The 10,636-nt window shown below is 33.4% G+C and overlaps 1 protein-coding gene across 1 annotated transcript; it reads left to right on the top strand.

Annotated features, from left to right (window-relative positions):
• Positions 1 to 2,791: 2,791 nt before the first annotated feature.
• LOC143539586 (uncharacterized) lies at positions 2,792 to 8,184 on the top strand. The gene is made up of 11 exons (XM_077032864.1): positions 2,792 to 2,861; positions 2,957 to 3,046; positions 3,412 to 3,540; positions 3,869 to 4,069; positions 4,150 to 4,354; positions 4,702 to 5,630; positions 5,737 to 5,997; positions 6,085 to 6,901; positions 7,044 to 7,333; positions 7,439 to 7,506; positions 7,609 to 8,184. The coding sequence occupies exons 1-11, from the start codon at positions 2,792 to 2,794 to the stop codon at positions 8,182 to 8,184; spliced, it is 3,636 nt and encodes a 1,211-aa protein (XP_076888979.1).
• The last annotated feature ends 2,452 nt before the right edge of the window (positions 8,185 to 10,636 follow it).

Below are 10,636 nucleotides of genomic sequence, written 5' to 3'. Positions count from 1 at the left end.
GACAGTACGTGCAATATCCGAAGATCGTTCACGTACCATCAAGCAATCATTCCTACATATCATATCATTCACATAAGGCATACACTTATCTCTTAGGATAAGCGTATTAACAAACATATCGAGTATGCACACAGCCCCGAAAACATAACACATAAATGGGGCTAGAACTCACCTGAACACGGTTACGTTCACCGTTAATCGTAATCCCTTTCTTCAGTTGTGCACGGCTGACTGTATAACAAGTATACGTATCAATTAACTATCACTTCTCATAATGTATTTCTATCTTTATATGACCCACAACGAACGGGGGTCCGGGGGCAGCGCCCCTGGCAGCGGGGTCTAGGGGCGGCAGCCCCTAGCAGGGTCCAAGGGGCAGAGCCCCTGGCTGGGGTCGAGCTACCAGGTCAGCTTGGAAAAATTTTATTTCCATTAACTGTCTTAACACATTTTTCATTAGATTTTTAGTTTACTTCCTAATCGAACTTGGCTTTAGGTGAAGTTAAACCTTAGGCGAACTTAGCTTTAGGCAAAGTTAAACCTTAGGTGAACTTAGCTTTAGGCGAAGTTAAACCTCAGGCGAACTTAGCTTTAGGCGAAGTTGTCATCAGGCGAACTTGGCTTTAGGCGAAGTTGTCATCAGGCGAACTTGGCTTTAGGCGAAGTTGTCATCAGGCGAACTTGGCCTCAGGCGAAGTTGTCATCAGGCGAACTTAGCTTGCAGGCGAAGTTCATCAGGCGAACTTAGCTTGCAGGCGAAGTTCATCGCTTTGAAGGCGAAGTTGCCCAGATGCAGGCGAAGTTGCCCAGACAGCCGCTGTTCGGTTTCTTTCCTGCATTTTGAGCGATTTTAACACCCTTGCTATGGTTCAATATCACCCACTACGCTTCCCGACCATTTTCGGTCGCTTATACACTAAAAAAAGCTTGGATCTTTAAACTTCAAAGATCAAGAATCATACCTTTTTGGGCTTGTTTGGATCTCGTTTACTTGCTAGTACACTAATCGCTCTCTCTCGGACCTGCCCGACTCTTCCCTTGTCTCGGCCGGCCGGCGGCGGTATGCGTGTGGTGTGTGTGTGTGTTTTGGGGTGTTAGGGAGTTTGGTGAAAATGAAGATATTTTGGGATTTTGGGGGTATTTATATCCCTGAAATCCCATTCTCATTTAACCCATCTCAATTAATCCACGTCCAAGACCCGCTCCCTACCCGATATTAATTAATTACGCGAAATCACTAAACATAACTTCCTTTATTCATCATTAAAATTTTTAGGATGTTACAAAAGTAAATGGTTACTTAGAACTCCTTCGAATAAGGCAATTTCTACTGGTTATCGACAGGCATTTGTTTTATACGATCATAACAGAATGACGGATAAATTGGTAAAATTCTTATTCTCTGTTATTACTTAATAGTCAGTGTTCCAAATATATAAATTTGTAAATTGTTTTAACATATATTATGTTTTCCTATTTTCTTGACAGTCTGTTTCAAAGAAGAATATTGAAACTCAGTTTCAAGACGCGCTTCATATCGGAATAATTAAGTTTATTTTTTATCATAACCATTCATGAGAGATCAGTTTTAAATTTTACAAAAAACACTATTTGTTTGGTGACGGTTGGAAACAGTTGGTTCAAGATTTATGTTTCAGAGATGGTGACGTCCTATGGTTAAAGTATGTTAACAATTCTACGATTGATTTAAGAGTGTATGACAATAACGGTATTCCTTTATTGTTTCCACATTTACCACCAATTGTTTGTCATCAATTAACAAACTTCAATCCGAATGGTGAACATACCGTGGATTCTCCATATTGCCAATCGGTAGTTGGTTATTCTCACAATACAGGTTTGAATGATGATAAAAAAAATAAGGCTGAAAACTCTAATTGTTATTCAGAGTTCCGTAAGAAGATTGAATATCGTATGGTAATAAATATAATTACCCATTTATTTTTTTGTTATGTTTTTTTAACTGTAAAAATAATCATATAAAATTTGTATATTTTTTTCTTAGCGATTACCAGCTGAAGTCGGGAGACTTGAAAATCTGAAAAAGAAACGCTTAATTAAGTTAAGGAGTTTGGCCGGTTCTGAAACAATCTTCAAAGTTAAAAACGGAGGCGAAAAAGAGAAGGGTCGTTTTTCGTTAGTTGGATGGAAGGATTACGTAATCAACAATCGATTATGTTTTGGCAAAAGTTTAGTTATTCGTTATTATAAGGACGATGATGTTTTAGTTGTGGTTGAAGTTGATGGTTGATGAGTTTTATTTTTCTTTTTTGTTATTTTTTTAATTTTGTCGTTATTAAAACTTTATTATAATAACTATGGTATTTTAAATTTAATTTTGTCTGCTTTTGGAATAATGTTTTATTGTATTGTTATTTTTTTCATTCATTTCTCTTGATATTTAATTATTTTTTATCATAATCACCAAAATCAAAACTTGTATATAACACTAATCTATCATGTTTTAAATATTATTCGTTAAATCTTTTATACTTATTAACTTTGAACATATTAGAGATAATTGAATATTTAAATTTGACTTACATTAGATATTATCCTAATTTCCTAAATATTATCTTAAATTTAACAATATATAATCTTTTTCAATGATTAAAGATACTTTCCAAATTATTATAATAATCACATATCAAAATATATGATTATTCTCATGCAATCAGTTAATATTCTATTTTAACTATCTTCCATTTGTATCCTTTTCTATAACTTATTAACATCTGTTTCACCAATTTTCACTCTTATTTCTCTAATAATGTCTTCATCTTCAAAGAAACGAAAATCTATTCCCTCCACCTCAAAGATCAACAACCACGATTCAAATGGTATTGTAGTTAATCCTTAAGAAGCTATCAACCAAACCTATTCTTTAGCGGTATTGATTTTTTGATTTAAACTGTATTTTGTATTTTTCTTTTAGGTAATCTTCCAAGAAAACCATTGTCTAATGTTTCAAACACACCACAGCCAACTAATGTTCAAAGTGTTCATGTTAATCCTCCTAATACATGTTTCTTGAACAGATACTCATCTCCAATCTATCATTACAATCAATACGGTATAATATGTAGCCGTCAAATTTTTAATAATAATTATAATCAAGTTTAATACGTTTGTTTTGTAATATTAATTTGGTATTTTCTATTTTCTTAATTTATTTTTCGATTGTATATTTGTTGAAACAAATGTCAACCTCAAATCGGCCAGTTTGGTTATGTTTCAAACAATACACAAGTTAGCATACTCCAAAACAACACACCAAGTAATTATGTGTGTAATTCTCTTGCAAGTAAGTTTTAAATGTATTATGGTTTGTTATTTGTTTAAATTTATTGTTATTATTTTGATTGATTTATATTAAAATCCTATATGCAGGTTCTAATAACAGAACCTATACTCCGTCTGAAGTTCAAAGCGGTTATTTGTCTAAATCTTACAAGGGGAAGGAAAACTTATATCCGTATACATTACCAACCGTAAACAATAATTCGCTATATAACAAACGTACGTATCTATTTGCATTTTTGTACAATATTGTAATTATCTTATTATTGTTATTTTCATTATTCATTTTACATTATATATATATATATATATATATATATATATATATATTTGCAGATGATACATCTACTCAACTTGAAAGTTCGTTTTCATCAAAACGAAAACAAAGAAAGGATATTCTAGATGGGAAACGTGATAAAATAAAACATTTTTTAAACAAAACTTCCCAAAGAAGCCCGTCTATCACAAGTATCGCGTATTTTCTTTTAATCATTATATTTATTTGTTGTATCCATAGTTTTACTCTGTATAATATTATGTTGAACAGGTTGTGTTACTTCTTCTAACATCAACACTAATCCAATATTGAGTAATAGCGCTTCTGTTTCTACCTACATAAATTCTGGAAGTACCTCATCAACAAGGCGTAAAGGAAGACCAAGGAGAACAACCAATACTACTCCTATACCTATGCAGCCGTTAAACGATTTTGAGTTTGTTGTTGATGTTTTTAAAGGCATATCATCAGGTTATTTGTTAATACATTATGTAATTCTACATAGTATGTTCTAATTCCATGTCATAACTTATTTTGCATTTGTTGTACAGATTACCTTGATCTTGGTAATCAAACTTTCCAATGTGATTCATGCAAAGCCTGTTTATGGGAAGCCAAATCTAGGAGAGGAAAACATAGTAGTGCCGATTCAAATTTCTCTTTATGTTGTCGCAACGGGAATGTTCAACTGCCGGAATTAAAACAGCCTCATGAAAGTTATGTTAAGTTATTTCGTGGCGAGGATCATTTAAGCAAGTATTTTTTGAAAAATATTAGACAATTCAATTCAATGTTCTCCTTTACATCAATGGGTGGCAAAATTGACAACTCCATTAATAGAGGAAACGCCCCATACACGTTTAGACTAAGTGGAGAAAATTACCATTCTATAGGAACTCTTTTTCCATTAGATGGTAACAAACCTCAGTTTGCTCAATTATACATTTATGATACAGAGAACGGAGTTTCAAACCAATAGGGAGTATTTGGGTAAGACTTACCTTAACCAGTATATTTTTTTAATTTTTCTAAACATTTTATTTTATCATATATTGCATTCATATTAACTTCAAAGTGTATTTTTTCCTTTGTTTTTCTTGCAGTCAATTATCCTCAGATGCCAAAAAGTTTGATGATTATATTATTAATTATCTGAAGGAAATGTTAGACTCACAAAATCCATTGGTTCAGGCATATCAGATGGTACGTGATTCTTTTAAAGAAAATCCTCATAATGATTTAAAACTACGCATTGTTGGAACAAGGCAATACGATGCTAGGACCTATAACTTACCAACGGCCTCTGAGGTTGCTGCTCTGATAGTTGGAGATATTGGTGATGCATTGGACAACAGAGATATAATAGTTAACTTGAGGTCTGGAGGTCTTCGACGAATTAGTGAGCTTCATCCTTCTTATACTCCTCTCCAATTTCCTTTGCTTTATCCTTTTGGTGAGGATGGTTATAAGATAGACATTCCTCATCGGAATGTCGATCCTTCATCTACTGCTGCCCGTAAGAAGTGCACCATGCGAGAGTTCTTTGCATATAGGTTACAAGATAGGCCGAACGAATTCTCACTACCCTTAAATGGTAGGAGGTTTTTTCAGCAGCTTTTGGTAGACAAATACACCATGGTTGAGAGTCAAAGGTTGCATTTTATACGTTCAAAACAGAGTGAACTTCGGTGTGACACATACGAAAGCCTACGAAACCTTAAGATATCAGGAACTTCAGATGTTTCCACATCTGGTCAGTGTGTAATTCTTCCATCATCTTTTACTGGTGGAAGTATATATATGATGCAAAATTATTTGGACGCCATGTGTCTTTGTAGATGGTATGGTTATCCAGATTTTTTCTTAACCAATACGTGCAATCCCGGTTGGCCAGAAGTCAAGCGTTTTTTGAAGGATACCAGTTTAAATTCTGAAGACAGGCCCGCTATATTATGTCGTATTTTTAAGATGAAGCTTGATTCAATGATTAAGTTGTTGAAGGATAAGTCTTTGTTTGGGAAGGTTAAAGCAGGTTCGGTTCGCCATTAAATATTATATTTTCATATTTTGTCCTGCTAATTTTTAAGATTTTTATTTTATTATTTTATTCTAATTTTTCTTTTTAATTCCAAATGCAGCCGTTTACACAATTGAGTTTCAGAAACGTGGTCTACCTCATGCCCATATTTGCTTATTCATTCATCCAGATAATAAAATTCATAATCCATCAGATATAGATAACTTTGTTTCAAGTGAAATTCCAGACAACTTCACTGAACCAGACCTATACCAGCTTGTGTCCGATCATATGCTTCATGGTCCGTGTGGTGAGGCTAATCCGAGCTGTAGCTGCATGATTGATAGAGAATGTTCCAAGAATTTTCCAAAAAGATTTCAAAGTGAGACAAGTATAGATTCTAAAGGTTTTCCAATTTATAAAAGAAGAGATAATGGACGTTACGTCGTTAAGAAATGAATAAATTTAGATAATAGAAGTGTTGTACCTTACAACAAAATTCTGTTAAGAAAGTATCAAGCCTATATAAATGTCGAGTGGTGCAATCAAGAAGGATCAATCAAGTATTTGTTTAAATATATAAATAAGGGTCCAGATCGTGCTACAATTTCCCTTGTCCAAAATAACAGCCCCGATAATGAAGATCCTAATGCGGACGAGATTAAAGCATTTTACAATTGTAGATATCTTTCTGCATGTGAGGCTGTCTGGAGGATATTTGCTTTTGATGTTCATTACAGGGTCCCGGCTGTTACGAGACTTCCTTTCCATTTACCTGGTCAACAACAAGTAATTTATGGACCTGAGGAAGATATTGAAGACGTTCTTACGAAGCCTTCTAATGCCGCTTCAATGTTTATTGATTGGATGGAAGCCAATAAAAACTATAGGCATGCAAGGAAGCTATCATATGCTGAGTTTCCAACACAGTTTGTATGGAAAAAAATAGCACCACCTAAATGGGTACCAAGGGTAAAGGGATTTGCTATTGGTAGAATTCATGCCGTTCCTGCATCTTTTGACAAGGCCTACTACTTACGAATACTTTTAAACAAGGTTAAAAGACCCCAATGTTTCGAAGATATTCGCACGGTATATGGTGTTGTTTGTGATTCTTTTAGCGATGCATGTTATAGAAGAGGGCTTTTAGATGATGATAAGGAGTACATAGAAGCAATAGAGGAAGCAAGCCATACCGCAAACGGATATTATCTAAGGAATTTGTTTGCAACAATGCTTATAACATTCTCCTTATCAAGACCTGATTACGTTTGGGATAATACATGGCAATTCTTAGTCGACGGGATTCTTTATTATCAACAAAAGAAACACAAAAATCCAGGTTAGTTTTGTTATATATGTGATATTTTGTTTTTGTAGTTTAGTTTAAAGTAAATTAATTAATTATTTTTCAGATTTGTGTCTTAGTGACGACCAACTTAAGAACTTGGCATTACTTGAGATTGAAGAGTTTTTGGTATCAAACAATTCATCTCTACGTAGGTTTTCGCACATGCCGTTTCCAGATCAGGAATCTATATCTGCCTCAATGAATCCTCTTATGATGGAAGAACTAGCTTATGATACCGATGCTTTGACAAATGATTTTAAGCATTTGTACATATCTCTAACTTCTGAACAAAAAGGCGTTTACAACGAAATATTTGACTCATGGAAACGTAAAAAAGGTGGTGTTTTTTTCGTTTATGGTTATGGAGGTACCGGCAAAACATAATTATGGAAAACTTTATCCGCCTCAATTCGGTCTAAGGGAGAAATTGTTCTTAATGTTGCTTCAATTGGAATAACATCTTTATTATTAGAAGGCGGTAGAACTGCTCATTCAAGATTCCTCGTTCCAATCAATCTTACCGAGGACTCCCAATGTCAGGTAAATATTATAAATTTTATTAGGTAGTTATTATTTTACAGTTTAATTTATCTTTTTTAATTATTATATTTAATATAATGTTTACATATTCAACATTTTCAGGTTAAGGGAAATACTGATGTTTCTGACTTATTGAAGAAAACATCATTAATAATTTGGGACGAAGCTCCAATGATTCATCAACATGCGTTTGAAGCGTTGGACAGAACGCTAAAAGATGTTATGAAAGGTGATTTGGCCAACACTTCTGAATCATTGTTTGGAGGTAAGGTAGTTGTTCTTGGGGGTGATTTCAGACAGATTTTACATGTTGTACAGAATGGAACAAGAAACGAGTGTGTCAATGCCACAATTAGTTCTTCTTACATATGGTCAAAGTGTAAGGTTTTGAAACTAACAAAGAACATGAGGTTGACTGTTGGTTCTCAAATGACAAACACTTTAGAGATTCAAAAATTTGCTTATTGGTTGTTGGATATTGGTGAAGGTAATCTTGGTGGTCCGAATGATGGTGAAGCAACTATATCAATTCCAGATGACCTTCTAATAAAACATTCCCTTAATCCTATGTCTGATTTAATAGACTTTGTTTATCCTTCAATGTTAGAAAGGTTTAACGATCTTAGTTACTTTCAAGAACGGGTGTTGCTTGCTCCCTTAAATGAGGTGGTTCAATAAATTAATGATCGTATGTTATGATATTTTCCCGGTCAAGAAATGGAATACTTAAGTTCAGATAGTATCGAAGAGGTTGAAAGTGTCTCAGAAGATTTTGATCCCACGTTGTACTCTCCTGATTTCCTTAATGGTATAAAGATGTCTTGAATGCCAAACCATCGTTTGTTACTTAAGGTGGGAGTTCCTATTATGTTACTAAGAAATATTAATCAGAAAAAAGGTTTGTGCAATGGAACTAGACTACAAGTTGTTAGTTTGGGAAAACGCGTCATTGAAGCTAAGGTTGTTTCCGATACAAATATCGGATTTCGTACTTTAATTAGCAGAATAAGTCTTACACCTTCTGATAAGAAGCTTCCATTCAAGTTAAAAAGAAGACAGTTTCCTATATCCGTTTGTTTTGCAATGACTATAAATAAAAGTCAAGGACAATCGTTATCGCGTGTTGGATTATATTTAAAAGACCCAGTTTTTACTCATGGCCAGCTTTATGTTGCTTTGTCTAGAGTTAAGACTCGAGAAGGTATTAAGATCGTTTTACTAGATAAAGAATCTCAGCTGATTAACGAAACAAAAAACGTTGTGTATAAGGAAATATTTGGAAACCTTTTATGAGTTTTTACATTTCATTTTCGTTTATGTTTCAAATGTTGTAATTACCTTTAACTTTTTATTATAAAAGGATTGTGTTAATTATTTTATGTCTAACTATAGGTATATGTTTGTTTGTTAATCATCCATTTATTTTTCGTGCTTAACAATGCGTGTAGACACGTTGACACCCATCTATTAACAAAAGCTGACAAACGTATTTTTGGGACTGCTATGAAACTTAAAATATATTACTATAAGTTCGACAATGAATAATATCTTTATGATGTAAAAGATTTACTTTGCATATTACAGTATGATATCTAATTAGACCTCAATTCATAACATTCTGTTGCATTTTACTGCTCAAAAGACAGTTGTGCTTACTTCAAAACTAAAACGAGTCATTTTAAAAAACTTAAAGATGGCAAGGGTTAAAACGGGTCATTTTTTAAAGGTAACGAATTGGTTTGGGTTAAATCGGTCAGTCGTTTTAGAAACAACTTATGTTTAAATGCTTTCAACTATGTTGAACTGGTTCAAAACTTCAAATTCATCAACAAGTATTTGCATAGTTTCAAATTTTTTTTGGTACGGTATCGGCTCGGTATCAGTATAGTACTGATCTCGTCCCTTGATCAAACGTCGTAGCATATCCCATTGTGATAAAACAAACCTCCCATTTTTATATAATAGAATGCTAGATTAAATTAAATTAAATTACATTCTGACAAATATAGACTTCCATTGAATTGAATCTTATTATGGCAGAATACATATCAAACTTTTGGAACGATAGATTGTTAATTACTATTTTAAATAACCATATTATAGGCTTTGTTTAATTTAAAGAAAATGAGCAGAATATTGATAATATTGCCATGTTGGATGAATATTAACTGAAATTGTTTATATTTTAACTTCACTGCAGATGGATAACCGGAACAAGCCTGCATTAGAGGAGGTTTTTGCATAAAGTATATTATTTAACTAATCTTACATCACAAACTTATCCAATTAACTTGGATTTGTAGCTTTTGAAAAGCTTTGGTGCAATAAGCAGGTGATATTCCCAAAAGGTATTGTTGTTGTTAACACGTAGTTTAGTAGTTAGTTTTCATTTAATGTTGTGTACTTGTGTTTGTGAACATTTACTCCTACCAAAGCGAGTTAAATATTACAGTTTTGATGGCATGAATGATGGCATGGGGTGTGTTAATCTATAGGTAAAACTTGAAAGGAAATAACAAGTTTTAAAGACAACAGGTAACGGGTCTATAGGCTGCAAAAGGATCATTTTGCAACAGGGGCATGTTGGTCAAATTTTTAGGGCGTAATGGAAGATGAGTAAGAAATAACTTAGCAGTGAAGCAGTCATCTAAAACTTCTATCAAGTTTTTTGGCTCAAAAACAAGAAATCATATTGCTTCACAAATACATGGCCAACAGAAGCCTAGATACATTTTTATTTGGTATGCATCTATTAGAGACTTAGAGACTGATGTACTCCTCTCATCCCATGTCAACGCGTTTGTCATTCTATTTTGCTTTTAGTATATTTTTAAAATTTTGATGTATCATATATGATTGTTGAATATATGTTATTGAACATGTAGGAAAATGGGAAAAAAGTACGAATCCCATTTTGTATGCTTTGAAATACGGATTAAATAGCAAGAAAAAAAAAAAGAATATTAACGACAACCTTACAACAATTGCATGGATCTTGTGTGAAATTTTTAAGGATTATAAGGATTTAAGATGTTTGGCTCGTGACACTGCATCATGTAGGTCACATTCCTGAGTTGATGTTCCTGTCCACCGGACGGGTAAACTACTAGTTACCAAAATAGAAAAATTG

Source organism: Bidens hawaiensis, unplaced genomic scaffold (assembly GCF_021521415.1).
Source record: "Bidens hawaiensis isolate Kalapana, Puna unplaced genomic scaffold, B.hawaiensis_p1.1 tig00011949_1, whole genome shotgun sequence".
NCBI classification, from domain to species: Eukaryota; Viridiplantae; Streptophyta; class Magnoliopsida; order Asterales; family Asteraceae; genus Bidens; species Bidens hawaiensis.
The sequence above is the reverse complement of the archived record's forward strand: the minus strand, read 5'-3'. Positions and strand labels throughout refer to the sequence as shown.